Source organism: Diabrotica virgifera, chromosome 3, assembly GCF_917563875.1.
Source record: "Diabrotica virgifera virgifera chromosome 3, PGI_DIABVI_V3a".
NCBI lineage: Eukaryota > Metazoa > Arthropoda > Insecta > Coleoptera > Chrysomelidae > Diabrotica > Diabrotica virgifera.
This window is the reverse complement of record NC_065445.1, coordinates 123,621,413-123,639,006: the sequence shown is the minus strand read 5'-3', so window position 1 is coordinate 123,639,006 and position 17,594 is coordinate 123,621,413. Positions and strand designations below refer to the sequence as shown.

Here is a 17,594-nt window from a genome sequence, read left to right as displayed (position 1 = left end):
AATTTTTATCCTTTAGCAAAAAAAAATCTTTTTTTTGCTATCCTGAGAAATTTGGCTTTTTGCAGTTCTGCTTCTTTAGGTGCCGTCTTCTTATCAAAGGTTGGCGATGACTTCTGCAAAGTCTTCTCTATTTTGGGATTTCTTATTAGCCTTTGAAAGTCTAATCTTATCCATTCTTTGATGTTGCGCAGCCAGGTCATTTGTCGTCTACCCGGACCGCGTCTTCCTTCTATTTTTCCTTCCATAATAAGTTGAAGGAAGTTTTACCTGTCGTGTCTAAATAGGTGTCCAAGATAAGATGTTTTACGTTTCTTGACAATTTCTGTGAGGTTACGTTCTCTATTCATACGCCTTAAAACTTCTTCATTTCTAAGGCCGATGCCACATTATGCGTTTTGACCGGATGCGTTTCCGCCGCATCCGGTGAAAACGCATAGTGTGACAGATCGGTCCGGTTGCGTTGGAAACGGATGCGTTTTGAGTCATCGGTACGCGCTTACAAACTGCACCAGACTAAACGCATAGTGTGACAGGTCGGTCCGGTTGCGTTGGAAACGGATGCGTTTTCAACGCATCCGGTCAAAACGCATAATGTGGCATCGGCTTAACGCGGTCGGTCCATGAAATTTTCAGCATACGACGAAATACCCACATCTCAAAGCTCTCTAAACGTCGTAAACATTTTTGTCGTTTTTGCAGTTAGGTCATTCTTATTCCGGACCGGCGATATGTCGAAGCATTTATACAAAATACTACTAACGAACCGAACGTACATATAACCAAGGGCAACGAATAGACAAATACAGCAAACATTAGGTACATACTTGTAGAAACGTTGTTATAGAAAATGCTTGTTCGGTTCGTTCGATTCGTTAGCAACATTTTGGTCAAGTAAATAACCAGTAACCTGCTTAAGATGGAACAAATTAATAACTTTTGAAAAATGGAAACTATGTACGGGATAAGACAGAAAAAAAGAAAAATCTACATCCGGTAGGTTATAATTGACTTTTCTTACCCAATTTGCAAGCAAGTGTCAACGGCGTTAAACCAGCTTTGTTGACAATTCCATTACTGGCTGGCAGTTTGGGATGTCTTAAAGCGTAACCAAACATATCCTAAAACATATTATTTCTTAACAACGCATTTATAAAAAATGTTAAGTAAATCCATTAAATAAAATTATATTTAAAATTTAATCAGGACAATAGAGTAATAGAGGAAAGCAATGATGACAGAGGATAAGTTTTTAAATAGATGAAAGAAATATTATACTGGGCTTTTTAAAATCAAGTATCAGCTAATAAACGCGATGAAGATGACGAAAAAGAAATACGAGACTTCCCCTAATGTACTCATTCTTAATTTTATCGTTTTTTGTCATTCAAATCATCCTTTCAACATTCCCATTTCCGCCATATGCATTCAGTTCCACAAATCATAGCTGACCTTATGGCATTATCACACACCACTCGCTTCCTTCTACTTCATCCATCCCACTCTAATTCTACTTCATGTATCTACATATATTTCCCCATTACTCTGTTTTATCGATCTTATGCCTGGTTGCACCAACAAATCTTAAGCTCCAGCTTAGCCCAGATCAGCTATTATATAGGGCCGCTTTATATATCACTTACGTTACACCATAATTTTCGATTATTACACGATTTCTTCGATTTGCACATCATGGTGGCAAGCTGAAAATTGATCTAAGACTCAATGGTGCAAAGCGTACATTTCGTAAGATCTGTTGTTGCAACCAGGCATTAGTTACTTAAAACTATTACTTTTCAACAGAATTTCACCATTCAAATTTATCATTTTATTTGTAGTAATTCTATCTTTAAATGAACATTCATATTGTAGCGTGATTAGTGTAATTACTTCTAATTACAATAAAACTAGCGGTTCGTAATTTATATACGACTTTATTTATATAAGTTACAGACGAATTTATCTTATACACTAAACTTATTCACAAAATATGCCCGTATTTATACCCAGTTGTTATTCTGGAACAATCGACTCCCATCTCGAGCTATCGGCTTGTTCCGCCTACGTGACGTACCTTCCAGAATTCTCCGGCGAGGCCTAGCACATCCGATTACGTCATTCTCGAGGTGTTTACTGTTATACGGGGATCGGCCAAGATTTCTCTTCCGCTACACTGCTCCCCTCTTAAGATCTGAGCGTCTCGATCAGCAACTCTAAATGAAGGCCCAGGATGGCGGAATCTACACGACTCTCCAGCTCTGCATACACCCTTCAAGAAGAAATAACAGTCTACTGTCTTTGAAGGGTACGACATCTTCGGGTTCATGCAACACACAGTGATTTGTACACCAGTTCCTCTGAAGACCACTTCAAGCATGCTTCTCACAATCTTCCAATCCAGATTTTCTACTGCATGGCCTATTTTTGGTAAAGCCAAATTTTTGATGTCATAATTACACACGATTTTCTTCAAATTAGTTAGAGCACGCCATATGTTCTCGTAGCTTGGCGTGTCCGTATAAGACTTTCTGGTCACCATATACAGCAAAGATCGAGGACCATCTTCCAATCGCAGTACTCTTCCAATTTTAGGCTGCTGATTTCTTAACTCGTCCAGGCGGCCGAACTTTCTATTGAATACGGACGATATTCCTTTAGTCATCTCGAGGTCTTGGGCAACACAGTGGGCCAGAGAGACGTTTTCTGGAACACCAAACAGATCTTGCTGAACTTCTGTGGTCACGCCGAATCTAGCACTCTTTCTCGCTGCGTAATTTGACATAAATTGATTAAAACTTGGCTGTGCGACATCTTTCATCTCCTGTTGGAGGACTCGTGCTTCTTCTGTTTCATTTGAGCCAGCATATGGTGCAAGACGATTTATGTGAATAACTTTTGGTTTACCGTTTGGCAACTTCTTAATTCTATATATTACGTCATTTATTTTCTTCTTAACTTCATATGGACCTTCCCATTGTCTTTGCAGTTTAGGACATAAGCCTCGACGACGTTGCGGATTATAAAGCCAGACAAGATCACCTACTTCGAAGCTTTCATTCTTGCATCGAGAATCATATTGATCTTTCATTCTGTCACTGGCTATCTGGATGTGTTGTCGGGCAAGTTCATGAATGTTGTTCATTCGTAATTTCAGGCGGTCAACGTAGTCTTCGCCTGCAACATGTTCCTCGGAAGGTCCGCAGCCAAACTCTAGGTCGCAGGGCAACCGAACTTCACGACCCAACATCAGGCAGGTTGGTGTTTGACCTGTAGTTTCATTTACGGCCGAGCGGTAGGCCATCAGGAATAAATGAATGTGTTGGTCCCAATCTCGCTGATGTTCAGATACAACTTTGGACAAGTGTTTACCCATCGTTCGGTTCATCCTCTCGACCATCCCATCTGATTGAGGATGCAGGGGTGTTGTTCTGGTCTTATTGGCACCAATCAATTTACAAACGTTTTCGAAAAGAGCTGACTCAAAGTTTCGCCCTTGGTCGGAGTGGATCTCCAAGGGAACACCAAATCGGCTAAAGAATTCTTTAACAAGTACCTCTGCAACGGTAGCAGCTTCTTGATTTGGTAATGCATAGGCCTCAGTCCATTTTGTAAAATAATCCATGGCTACCAGGATGTATTTATTTCCAGCATCGGTTTCTGGAAATGGACCTGCAATGTCGATAGCTACTCTTTCCATAGGACTTCCAACATTGTACTGTCTCATGGGTGCTCTCTTTTTACCAACCGGACCATTACCGGATGCACACAGTTCACATTTTCGGCACCATCTTCTTACATCATCTTTACAGTTCACCCAATAGAACCGTTCTCGAACCTTTTGCAGAGTCTTCGTAATACCAAAGTGTCCACCTGATGTACCGTCATGCAACTGACGCAATACTTCTGACACTTTACTTTTAGGTACAATTAACTGAAGCTTAGATTCTGTACCATCATCGTTCTCAAAGGTTCTGTACAGAAGATCATCTTTTAGTACCAGGCAATTCCATTGGCTCCAGTAGGCCTTGACTTCTGGACTACATGCACTAATGTTCTGCCAACTAGGTCTCTCACCTTGCCGCATCCAATCCAATACTCTTTTTATACATGGATCATCTTCTTGGGCGTCTTGTAACTGTTGGGGCTGCCATTGCTCATTAATTACGGTGGTTCGTCTCACGGGGCAAAATCGTTCCTCTAATTTGGCACAGTGATTACAATTCGCACTGCATGGTCGTCTCGAAAGGGCATCAGCATTTGAGTGAACTCTTCCGGCCCTATGTTCTATCTCGTAATCATATTCTTGTAATCGTTCTAACCATCTTGCCATCTGGCCCTCTGGATTACGGAATTGTATGAGCCATTTTAGAGCAGCGTGATCGGTGCGAAGAAGGAACTTTCTGCCATACAAGTATTTATGGAAATGTTCGCAAGCCTTCACTACACCCAGCAGTTCTCTTCTGGTAACGCAATAGTTTCTTTCCGGTTTCGACAGGACTTTGCTGAAAAAAGCGATGACTTTTTCCTGTCCGTCCTGGATTTGGGAGAGAACAGCTCCTATAGCACTGTTGCTAGCATCGGTATCCAAAACAAATTTTCCTGCCTGTCCCGGGTAGCTTAATATCGGTGCACTGATCAGAGCCATTTGTAGTTGTTCGAAAGCTTTTTGGCACTCTTCACTCCATGTATATTCTTTGCCCTCCTCCGTCAACTTTGTTAGGGGCTTGGAGATATTGGCAAATCCTTTGACAAATCGTCGGTAATATGTACATAGGCCAAGGAAACTTCTAATTTCATGTTTATCTTTTGGTACTGGCCAATCTTTAATTGCATCAATCTTTTCAGGATCAGCTGTTACACCATTACTCGATACAATATGTCCTAAGTACTTAACTTCTCGTCGAAACATGTGACATTTCTTCGGACTTAACTTCAAGTTCGCTGCCCTCAATCGTTGAAAGACGTCTATTAGATTCTTGGCATGTTCATCAAAGGACCTTCCAACCACAATTACATCATCCAAGTAAACCAGGCATGTTTTCCATGTTAGACCTCTTAAAACGGCCTCCATTAATCTTTCAAATGTGGCAGGGGCATTACATAAACCAAACGGCATAGCCGTGAACTGCCAAAGCCCTGATCCTATCGAAAATGCGGTTTTCTCCCGATCGGCTGGCTCCATGTCTACTTGCCAATATCCACTTTTTAAATCGAGTGTGGAAAACCAACGAGAACCGGAGAGAGTATCCAATGTATCGTCTATTCTGGGCAAAGGATAACTATCTTTTTTTGTTACCGCATTGAGCTGGCGGTAGTCGATACAAAAACGCGTTGAACCATCTTTCTTCTTTACCAGAACTACTGGTGATGTCCATGGACTGTTCGATGGTTCAATTACTCCTTGTTTGTCCATATCCTTGATAATCTCTTCGGCCTCATCTCTTTTCGCAAATGGAAGTCGTCTAGGCCGTTGTCTGATTGGCTGAGCGTCTCCGGTATTTATTTTATGCGTTACTATGCTTGTTTTGCCCTTATCCTTCTTATCAATAGCAAAAACATCTTGATACTCTATCAGCATAGACCTTACTTTTTCCGTTCGTTCATAGTCAAGGTCTTGGCATCTTTCAATGATCATCTCGACAAGGTCTTTTGGATACTTTGACTTTGATGATTTCTCATTGGTATTCATAGAGCAAATTGAAGCCACGGGAACACACTGTCCGATCAAAGCTCCTCTACTTAACTTAATAGCAGTTTCCCTTAAATTCATAACTCTTACAGGGATGACATCTCGAACTTTTACCAAAGTTTTCGCCGTTAGGAACTCGACATTTTCTACATCTTCGACCATCCTTAAACTTCCCTCTCGGCAGTGTCCATCAAGCATGGTCATCAGAATTTTCTCACTATTACCGGGTATGGTTACGTCGCATGTAGTTAGTAAGCGGATGACATCTTCTTTGTCGTCGTGAAAGGGCAACTCTTCACCGTTGATCCTGAGAACTCCATTTTGAACATCCAATATTGCCCCCACTTTTCGTAGTACGTCCATCCCCAATATGAACTCGTCGGAGATCTCGGCAATTAATACTTGATATTCAACTGTGGTCTGGCCAATGGATACTGACATATTAGCCTCGCCATATGTATTAATTAGCTCACCAGTTGCTGTTCTAAGCTTTACTGTTGCAGGTGATAATTTATTATGGTCTCGTACTACATCTGGACGTGCGATAGTTCTCGTTGTACCTGTATCCACCAAAAATGATCTACATCTATTATTGATACGACCTTCGATGTATAAGTTGTGGATTCCACCGGAGGACGTAAGGTTGACAGTTACTATGGGGGCTCTAGTTCTCGAGGTCGGCAGTTGCCCCTTGGTGTCGACCCGCTCTAGTTTTCCGACGGCTGTACGATCTTCTTACAATTACGACGAATGTGGCCTACGTCTCCACAATTCCAACATCTAGGCTCGCGTCTCTTTGGCATCTGATTACTTAATACTCTCCGTATCATTTCCTCCAGACGTTCATCGTTGTGTTCGTCACTTTCTTCAATGGTTCTTACTCTATGGCCTCGTGAAGTTTGACTAGCCGTTTCGTGTTCCAATGCAATAGCAAGTGCTTCATCTAAAACTTTCGGCCTTGCTAGTCGTAAAGCTTTCTGTAGTTCATTATCTTTCAGCCCATTGACGAAAGTATCTACTGCAATTTCTTCTAAAACGCTGTCTGGCACTTCTGGATAAGCCAACCGCACCACACGAGCCACATCTGCTTCAAATTCTTGCAGATTCTCACTTGCTCGTTGACTTCTACTTCGCAGTTGTGCTTTGTATACTTGTTGTAGATGGGCATCTCCATAGCGTTTTTCTAGACGAGTGAACAAGGTCTGGTAACAATTTTCTTGACCCTTAGGAATTGATCTTAATATATCTGCAGCATCACCTCGCAAAGCAGCAGTCAAGGAAACAGCCTTTTCCTGTTCGGTCCAATGATTGGCGGTCGCAATAGCTTCAAATTGTCTAAGATATATGGACCAAGAGGACTTTCCATCGAATGGTGGTAATTTGAATCTCATATTATGCGACGTTTCGTCTCTCGGTAGTTCATCTTTCACTACCGGATCTAACGCTGCTGCATTAACTGATGGTTGTACTTTTGTATCGGTTATCATGCTCTCTAGTTGTTTGATCTTTTCTTCTACGGTCTCTACACTTTTCTGCATCTTATCGAATGTTCTAGAAACTTCTTCAAATTTCTCGTCATTCTGTCTACAAACGTCTTTAATTACTTGAGAAACACTTTCAAATTTCTCGTCGCTTTTTCTACTAACTTCTTCAAGTTTCTCGTTGTTCTTTATAGAAGTTTCATCGATCTTTTGAGAAATACTTTCAAATTTCGATAAGATCGCTTGTTCTGCTGATTGGAAGTGGAACGTCTTTGGGTCATCTCCATTCTCCTTGAGGACTTCCTCGAGTCGTGCTTGTAGGACTATCTTGAGCCCACTGCTGTCCACGTCCCGTTCCTCTAGCTGTTCACGGAGCTGTTTTACTGTAAGTTCTTGTAGCAACATCTTTGGTCGGCACACACGTACTTTCCAAAAGTCTTTTAAAAGTCTTTCCGAATACCGAACAATCAACGCACTTTAACTATTCCCGACGAATAGAGTCCAAAAGTCTTTTAAAGTCTTTCCGAATACCGAACAATTAACGCACTCCGGTTATTCCCGACGAATTAAGTTCAAAAGTCTTTTAAAGTCTCTCTGTAATTCACTTATTTATATCGCACTAACTTTACCGAACACCGACACCAACTGTAGCGTGATTAGTGTAATTACTTCTAATTACAATAAAACTAGCGGTTCGTAATTTATATACGACTTTATTTATATAAGTTACAGACGAATTTATCTTATACACTAAACTTATTCACAAAATATGCCCGTATTTATACCCAGTTGTTATTCTGGAACAATCGACTCCCATCTCGAGCTATCGGCTTGTTCCGCCTACGTGACGTACCTTCCAGAATTCTCCGGCGAGGCCTAGCACATCCGATTACGTCATTCTCGAGGTGTTTACTGTTATACGGGGATCGGCCAAGATTTCTCTTCCGCTACAATATCTTTCAAAATATTCTGTTTTTGTTCTTCTAAACTTTAAATCTTTTTTCTCAAGATCTTTGTCCCACTGTTCCAGCTTTTGTTCTAAATCCCTTTCAGTAATTCGTACTATAACACTACACCAATGTCACACCTATCTCATAGGTACTCATAACACTACACTATCAGCATAGAGCAATCACCAGGTCACCAGGTAGGGAATCCTATAGTTTCGCTCTTATCTGATTCAACACTAATAAGAATAAAAATAAGAATTGCACCGAGCCCTGGTGCAATCTTACTTTCCCATGAAATGTATGTCTCTCCCACAGCTGTCCTAGTACTAGTTGTAACTCCCTTATACATGTTTTTCACAAAACATGTATGGTTATCAAATTATCATCAAAATCGAAATCATGTATAGATTTTACTACTTACAGATTGAAATAAGAAAATGCAAGCAAAGAGATCACGTATATATTGCAGAGGAAACATTGAAAGCACAATAAAACTAGAAATAAAATGTATGAATTACGTCTGCTCTAGAAAGATGACGTAAGTGTATGAAAGACGTGGGAAATAAAAATAACGATCGAATAATACACAGAATTAAGATATCCTTACCAATTTATCACAGACAACGACCATATGTAATATCATATTTCCAAAATTATCTTGGTAGTCAGGATTTGCTCCACTATCTAATAGTAAATTGTAGACACTCTCGTTGGCGCAACAAGCAGCCCAAGCTAAAGGATACTCCCCCAAATATGCCAAACCTTCGTATTCTGTATGTTTTGCTGGTTTGGGTCTCTGTTGGTCCCTGGGGAGAAAGAAACTACCTGAAATAAAAAAGAAACAATTTTGGTACTACTTTTATTTGGTATTCATGGTAAAGTCATTGTACATGCTTAGATGTGATGAATTCAGACATTAATATCGAACGCCACGGCAATATGTCATAATAGATTTTATCGTTGCCGTTGCGTCATCAGCATAGCAAATTAATTTAAATTCAATATTGCTCATTCTATAACCTATTTAAGGACGTTACAGAGGACTGGGCTAAAACTATCCCCTTGCCTAATTCTTGTGGAAACTGCTATCTTGTTGGACAGGTTATTGTTTGCTCTTATGAAAGTGGTGTTCCCGATGTTGAATAGTCGAATAATTTAATTTTTTTTTATTTAAGTTTCTTCCCTTTAAATCATTTCCTTTCCTTTAGTTTCAGAACATTGGCAAATCTAATCCTATCAAAGGCTCGCGTAAGGTCAATGAAGCACAAGAAGCCAACTTTATTATGTTCAATTGCTTTTTAATTCTGTAATAATAACTTGAAAAAGCTAAATAAAATAGTAACACAGGAGGAATATGTATACTTAGTAGTAAATGAATTAAATTGGATGATGATCATGATACCTAATAATGTTAATAATTTTGTAATATATAACGACCCCACTATATTATGAAAAACAATTATCAGCAAATATAATAAAAGAGTTTTTAAGATCAATATTAAAACTTTGCTGTATAATGTTTATCACGTTGAGGTCAATTAAAATAAAATTTAAGTACCAAATTATTTTAACAAGTAGAATTTAACCTTTGCCTTACCTTCGGCTCTTTGATTCACGTTTGCTCCGGCCTCCACCAAATCCTGTACTAATTCGTTATTGTTATATGCTATGGCCAAATGGAGAGCACTAGCACCTAAAACAAGTTTCATTTCCTTAAAATATTCAAGTTATTTCAAGTAATTATCCAGTTGCCAAATATCAGGGTAGAACCTTTTGAGTGGCCATGGCTAACCCTGTATATTGTATATAATGCAAGACATAAGTTAAGGGTATAGAAAATTATGCTCATTTTCATAGTTGATTTTTTCGTGAACAGATTAACGGATTCCGCAAAATTTTTTTATTTGCTTTATTTTTTTTACTGTTTTGCAAAAGTTTACTTAACTTCTTTTTTGTACTTATACCGGGTGGAAGAAAAGAAATGTTTTTCTTATGTTGAGACACCCTGTAGGGAGGAGAAAGTACAAATGTAAGTATGCATCAGAATCGTATTACACTCTTATGTTTTATGAACACTTTGCTTTTTGAGTGTCCCCGATATCTTCAGAAACAAAGAAAATGTGAGAAAATTTAAGAAAATGTTTACTCTTAACATGTGTTTTAACTGAAACAAAACTAAATTAACAATGTAAAATAACAGTTAACAAAACTTTAAAAACAGAAAGGCACATAACGTAAACAGTTCTTATCGACACCTATAAGAGTCATACATGAGAGCTGTTAGACATTTTTGAGTAGGTATTTTAGGCAATCTGAAAAATTTTCAGGTAACTCTTCCATGATAGCCTAATACAAAAATGCCGGTCTGGCTGAAGCGTAGCGATTATTTTCCACAAAAATCCCCCCAAAGTTAAAAAAGGGTAAAAATTGTTATTACAGAAAATATCATTGACGTGACTTAAAGTAAATTTAAATATTCAAATATAAAGAAAATAAACAGGCCAGGCGATTTGCGAGAGATTTTAACTGTGGAAGATGCTTGCATGAGCGCTCCAGGAATATTATCAGGGGGTGCATCTGAACTTCAAAAGATTGCATCTGAATCTGTACATACCTACTATTAACCAGTATAAAATATACAATTATACATGCATACCTATGTACTTTTTTTCCGGACAGGGGGGTCAAAATAACAATTGTTATTTTGACAGGGTATTTTTTAATATTAAAGATAAATAGTCTAAAAAAGACAGGTCTTATTTTTGGTGAAATTTTCTAACTGCCAGGTGATCAAACAAATGATGTGTGCATGTGAATGAAAAGCGCTATAGGTAAGCAGAAGTGTGAGAAAGAGCGTATACCGATAGCTGTTTGCGTCCTCTATCGCAGCGAGTCCGTTCTCTCGAGTAAAATCACGTGACCTGGCGATACCCATGTTGTTGTGCGTCAAAATGTTGGAGTAATTATTATATATTCTAGATTTTTAAGTAACTTTTTATTAATTAAAGGAAAATAATACTTACTATACAATAGATTTTGCAAATATGATAGAAAAAGATAAATTTAATATTATAAATATATAGGTACAAAAATATAAATTAAATTAATTTTTTGTCCGAATCTAGTACTTTGTCAAACTCTTCATCGGAGCTAAACTATTCATTTTCTTCTTCTTCTTCGTAGGACTACCCTCGAGACTCGGATTCCTCTGTATGATCTGTAAATAGTTATATGTGTTTATTGAATTAATTAGACATTAATTAATAATTAATTAATTGAGTTGCTACCTGTTCTCTGTCCTTTTATATGGAGTCGAAGCCAGTACAATCACTGTCGCAACCGAAAAACTTGCCATTTTTGAAATGTGGTATCGAAGAATGTAGAAAATATCATGGACACAACACGTAACAAACACGGAAACATTAAGAAATATGAAAAAGAAAAAAGAAATACACAACACAATGAAGGAAAGAAAAATGAGCGACAGTGGTCACATACCAAGAAATGAAAAACATGAGTTGATGCAATTGGTTATACAACGAAAAGTGAAAGAAAATTTAAAGTAGTGGAGAGTAAAAATAACAATAGAACCCTTCAGAAGCGCTGCAGACAGAATAAAATTAGCCGTGATGATCGCCACTGTCCGATAAGGATGAGGCACACGAAAAAGAAGAAGAGTGAATTGATTAACAAAAAAGATGTCAGGTGTAAAAAGAACATGTAAGCTTACCTTCAGCAATATTTACGAAATTCTCTTACATAATATTAGCTCTTTTCATTCACATGTACGCGTAAATTTTTTAGTTATCTAGAAAGGAAGAAAATCTCGCCAAAATCACCTGTCTCTTTTAGATTATTTATTTTTAATATTAAAAAATACCCTGTCAAAATCACAATTGCACCACCCTGTCCGGAAAGAAAGTACATAGCTATGTATGTTTAGTTGTATATTTTTTACTGGTTAATAGTATGTACAGATTCAGATGCACCCCCTGAAAATAATCCTGGGGCGCCCATGCAAGCATCTTGCGGAGTTAAAATCTCTCGCAAATCGCCTTGCCTGCTTATTTTCTTTATATTTGAATATTTAAATTTACCTTAAAGTCTTGCCAATGATATTTTTTGTAATAACAATTTTTACCCTTTTTTTAACTTTGGGGGGGGGGGGGATTTTTGGGGAAAATAACCGCTACCCTTCAGCCAGACCGGCATTTTTGTATTATATTAGGCTATGTATTATCATGGAAGAATCACCTGACAGATTTTCAGATTGCCTAAAATACCTACACCTACTCAAAAATGTCTAACGGCTCTCGGACCATCATTTGTCGACCAGGTAAGCGGGATGCACAGTGCAACATAAGAGAGACAAGATTGCTTAATGGATGCTCTGTGATGTTTTGGGGCGGCATGTCCTTGAGAAAAAGTACGGATTTGGTGTCTACGTGGAGGCTCTTTAGATTTTTTTTCGTTGAACACTCTGTTCCTTTCGCACTATATATAGGAACGATATAGGAAATAATCAGAGCCGTGCGGTATATCCTTTCAATATGATGCAAGTCTTCGAAATGCCGCCCCTTAAATATGTTATTGAAACTTAACTTTTAATTTTATTAAATGAAACTGCACAAAATTAACAAAACATTTGATTTCGAAAACAATACATAAGTACTTTAAATTAAATGGAATATATATTAACATTACATTAAGTAACATTTGCAAAAATTATAATTTTACACTTCTGACTTTAATTTTGGCAAACTCGTCAATCAGATTGGTGTAGTCTAGTAGGGATAGATAGGTGTAGCAGCTAGTGAGAACTCTATTAAAATAAGAATTTTTTAGTTTGGTTTGTCTTATGGAGCTTCGTAAATAGTTTTTAATAATTTTTAATTTTGAAAAACTTTCCCCAGGAAACTTATTATTATTACCGAGACAAGTAGTGTTAATACAATTCTTAGTGATACAACTAAATTTGGTTATAATATAAAGAAATTCGTTCATTTTGGCACAAATAGTTCAAAATCTCTAAAGGTGTCATGGAGCATGGAGTATTGTATTATTTGGGATATACCACGCAATTCTTCTAGAAGATTATTTGCCTCTATATCAGATTCTTTTTCTGTTTCTATTGAAAGTATTGAATGAAGATTCATACAATATTTTTCTAGTGTTTTATCATCTATTTATCTCAATTTAAATGTATCATACATATACAAAGTTAAAATTTTTATTATTAGTTTCTAGAAGCGAAAATCGATCAATCAAAGAATTAAGAGCATAGGATTAAAGTTTTCTTACAATTTTTTTGAATGCATTAATTTTTTTTCGAATCCTGAAAAAATAATAAATATTTTTGAAAAATTTAAACGCAGATTGAAAGATTACATTAATACCGAGGGTGGAAAGTCCCTTAGAATAAATAAAAGGTTTCTTTTAAATAAGATATTTGAAATTAAAAATTACACTAAATTTTCTACTTTTTTACCTCTCCTGTAACTTATTCAAATAAACATAATAGAAATTTTTAGGGACTTTTGGCCCTCGGTAATAATGCAGTCTTTTATTCTGCGTTTAAATTTTTTAAAAATATTAATTAGTTTTCTCAGGATTCGAAAAAAAGTAATGCATTTAAAAAGCATTGCAAGCACATTTTGCGCCTACCCATTTAAAAACAATGTCTAAAATATAGATGAACTTTATTTTAAATTTAGCTTTATTTGTTAAGAGCTCGTCCACAGATTTTTCGTAATCAAATAAAAGCTTTTTTTCCTGGCTCGAATGTAATTCAGCTGGAAATTTGGAACTTATATCAAAATTTTCTGCAATTTCATTAAATTTTCATTTGTTCATTAGCCATATTGTCTGCAACTTTTCATCTTTTCTATAGTTTCTGACAACATTTTTACACAATCTGACAATTTTTTTATTTTACTGATTATGCCGTCCCCCTAGTGATGCCGCCTGATGCGACTGCCTCGCCGCATCATAGCACGACACGGCCCTGGAAATAATTTCATCTTTGTGATATGATAAGACATGACCTCCTCAGGTATCGCATGTCGTCAGTTAAAATACATATCAAGGAATAAAACCGTCTAGTTTCTTTGTAATTAAAGATAGAGGAATTAAAAAAATAGAATATGTTCACAAAATATGAGACTATAACTATAACATAATATCGATATATACCCACCTTTGTACCTTTTCCTAGCTACAGGGTGGCTCAAACTTTTATTTCGGTTAAAACACATGTTAAACTACAAAACCGTCTATTCTTTTGTTTCTAACCATATCAGGCACATTAAGAATATAAAATGTTCACAAAACATAAGACTACAATACTGTTCCGATGTACTCACATTTTTACCTCGTCCTCCCTACAGAATGTTTCAAACTTAACATAAGAAAAAAATTTCTTTCTTCCACCCGGTAAGTACAAAAAAAGTTTGAATAATCATTTGCACAACTGTGTAAATACTAAAGAATAATCTAAAATAATAAAAATTAACGGAATCGGTTAATCTGTTCACGAAAAAACCAACTATGAAAATGAGCAAATTTTCTATATCCCTAACTTATGCCCCGCAGTGTATAAAGAGAGAAACTAAAAAAAATAAAAATTATTAACCAAAATATTATAAACAGCAGTAAATAAAGGGATACAAGGACCCAGTACTATGATAATATTTAAATAGTTAAAAGACATAGTAATACCTCTATGAAGAAGAGTAAGATAGTAAAAGATATTCTTAAATAAATCAGTTACCTAAATATTCTTCTCCTTCCACAACGTCTAAGGCTAATTTCGGGAAGCACTTTATCAATGTTCTAGCTAACCTTGTATGTATTTTGGTATCACAAATAATTAATACATGTAACAATGTTTCACCCAACGAACCACGATATTGCATTTCCCAACATGCTTCGTGATCCTCCCACTTTCCTAATGGATCATACCTAAAAAAACATATATTTTAAAATCTCTCCATCCTTTAAGAAAAAACATGTTCCTTGCATTCTTCTATCAAAAACAGAATTGTACCGGGTGTCCCAATAAGAATGGCGCTCGGCCATATCTCAGGAACCGTTTATAGTACAGCTTTGGGAAAAAAATTTTATAACAAAAGTTGCCTCGAGAAAAGCCTGGAAATTATTTTCATAATTGTAAGTCCACCGCTAGAGGGTGTAATTGAATATCAAAAATTAAAAAATCGAAATTTTACAAAATTTGCCTGATGAAAGGGCACTGAAAATTCAATCATCGTATTCATACAATTATCTGCATATTTTATTTCACAAGTTTAAGTCTACCTGTGCAAATAAGAGGTGGGGGTGAATGGGAATCTTGTTATGAAAAAATCGCTGTAAGTCCGGTTCTACTTAATCGATTTTTGCAAACTTGGTCTTGTTGAAAACAGCTCTTTTTCGTCAATGTAATAGTTATAATTTGGAAACAGTGTAGTACGTAATACGCCGGCTAGGACGCGCTATTTATTTTCTTTTTAGAAATCTAGGTTTCTTTGGAAAATATTAAATACAAGTATGTATTTTTTTCCTCTATAACAAAATTAGACCAAATTAGCAACAGAATACCGAAAACCGCATGTCTATACCTTTTTTCTATCTCGAGATATCTTAAGAAACGTGTAAGTAGTGTGCTATGAAAAAAAAACAAAGAAAATTTTTTCCAGATGTCACCGTATATAATAAATCAAAACAAAATATGAAAAACTCTACTACTGGGTGACGTCTTTGGGGATATTTCATTGCATATATTCTAGCCGCAACAGTTGCATTTCTTATGCATTCAAAGAAGGTGGCTATCATGTCAAATGCTTCTTAGTTTGTAAGAATCATCTTGAATTTCACTCTGTATAAATTTTATAAAAAAATTTAATAAAAACAAACCGCAACAAACCATCAATGAACAAATTTTTATTTTTTACTGATTTTACACATAATTTAACACATGATGACTTTTTGAAGTTAATACTTCTAATAGTTCTATTTTTTTCCATAGCACACTACTTGTTTCCACTTTGACTTCCTAACTTAGTTTACCGGTGACAATAACAGTTATATGTATTTATCTTAGTTGGGAATAGGATAATTGATATTAAAATATAATGAAAAAAAAAAAAAAATTAAAAAATTGTGTAGAAAATCTGACGTTTTTACATTTCTACGATTCATCGAGAGAAAAGCAAATGCGCGGAGGCAACAATTCATAAAAATTTACATATTAACGCTATTTTTTTGGTATTATTTTGAGTATTAAAATTAGTGTAATATTTAAATAAAATTAATATTAAACTGTTTAAAATATATTTATTTCGTTAAAATCATAATAATAGAAGTATAACTTCTTCTTCTTCTTCTTCACGTGCCATATCAGAATTATCCGACGTTGGCGATCACCATTGCGAAGGCTTCTCGATCTTCTGCAATATGGAATAATTGTCCTGCATTTGATATCTGAGTCCATTCACGAATGTTTTTTAACCAAGAAACTTGTTTTCTTCCTACACCTCTACGGCCCTCTATTTTGCCTTGTAATATTTTATATCGAGTTCACCTCACTATATGTCCCAGATAAGACATTTTTCGATGTTTAACAGTCTTTAGCAGTTCTCTATCTTTGTTGACCTTCCTTAGTACTTCTTCATTAGTTTTTCTTGCTGTCCAGGGTATCTTTAGCATCCGTCTATGAATCCACATTTCCAATGCTTCAATTCTGTTCATAATCGATACTTTTAGCGTCCACACTTCTGCACTATACAAAAGTACGGACCAAACATAGCACTTGACCATTCTTTGTCTTAGTTCTAAACTGAGATGATTATTGCAAAGAAATGCCTTCATTTTCATAAAAGTAGTTTTAGTCATTGCTATTCTATGTTTTATTTCTATATCTGGATCTAGTTGGTCCGTTATCACAGTTCCCAAATATGTAATTTTGTGAACTTTCTCAACTTGGACTCCGCTTAATTGAAGCTTTGCATCGGGATGTGGGTCACGACTAAACAATAAAAATTTGGTTTTGTTTGAGTGTATCTTAATGCCCATTTCCTCTCCTACCTCGTGAATACGATCAAGCAGAATTTGGAGACCTTCAATATTATCTGACAGAATTACTGTATCGTCTGCATATCTTATCACATTGAGTAGTTCTCCGTTGATTATTCCATATGGCTGTCTCTCAAGTGCCTTTTTAAATAACTGGTCCGAGTAAACATTAAACAATGTTGGTGACAAAATGCAACCCTGTCTGACTCCTCGTTGTATGGAGATTTCATCGGTGTAGTTATCTTCAATTTTGACCATAGCAGTTTGATTCCAGTACAAATTTTTAATGACACGAATATCTTTGTCATCTATTCCGATATTTTTCAGTATTTGCATTAATTTTACATGCTGTTCTTTATCGAATGCCTTTTCGAAGTCCACGAAACATGCAAATACATCTTTTCTTTG

At 36.3% G+C, this 17,594-nt stretch overlaps 1 protein-coding gene across 1 annotated transcript in view; it reads right to left on the bottom strand.

Moving 5' to 3' along the window:
* LOC126881294 (uncharacterized) overlaps nt 1-17,594 on the bottom strand; it is a 155,084-nt gene that overhangs the window by 98,122 nt on the left and 39,368 nt on the right. Inside the window, exons 3-6 of the mRNA XM_050645489.1 lie at nt 14,887-15,077; nt 9,715-9,810; nt 8,725-8,942; nt 1,019-1,118 (exon numbers count right to left, since the gene is read on the bottom strand). Of these exons, the coding sequence (XP_050501446.1) occupies nt 1,019-1,118; nt 8,725-8,942; nt 9,715-9,810; nt 14,887-15,077 (605 nt within the window). The remainder of the gene's footprint in view (nt 1-1,018; nt 1,119-8,724; nt 8,943-9,714; nt 9,811-14,886; nt 15,078-17,594) is intronic.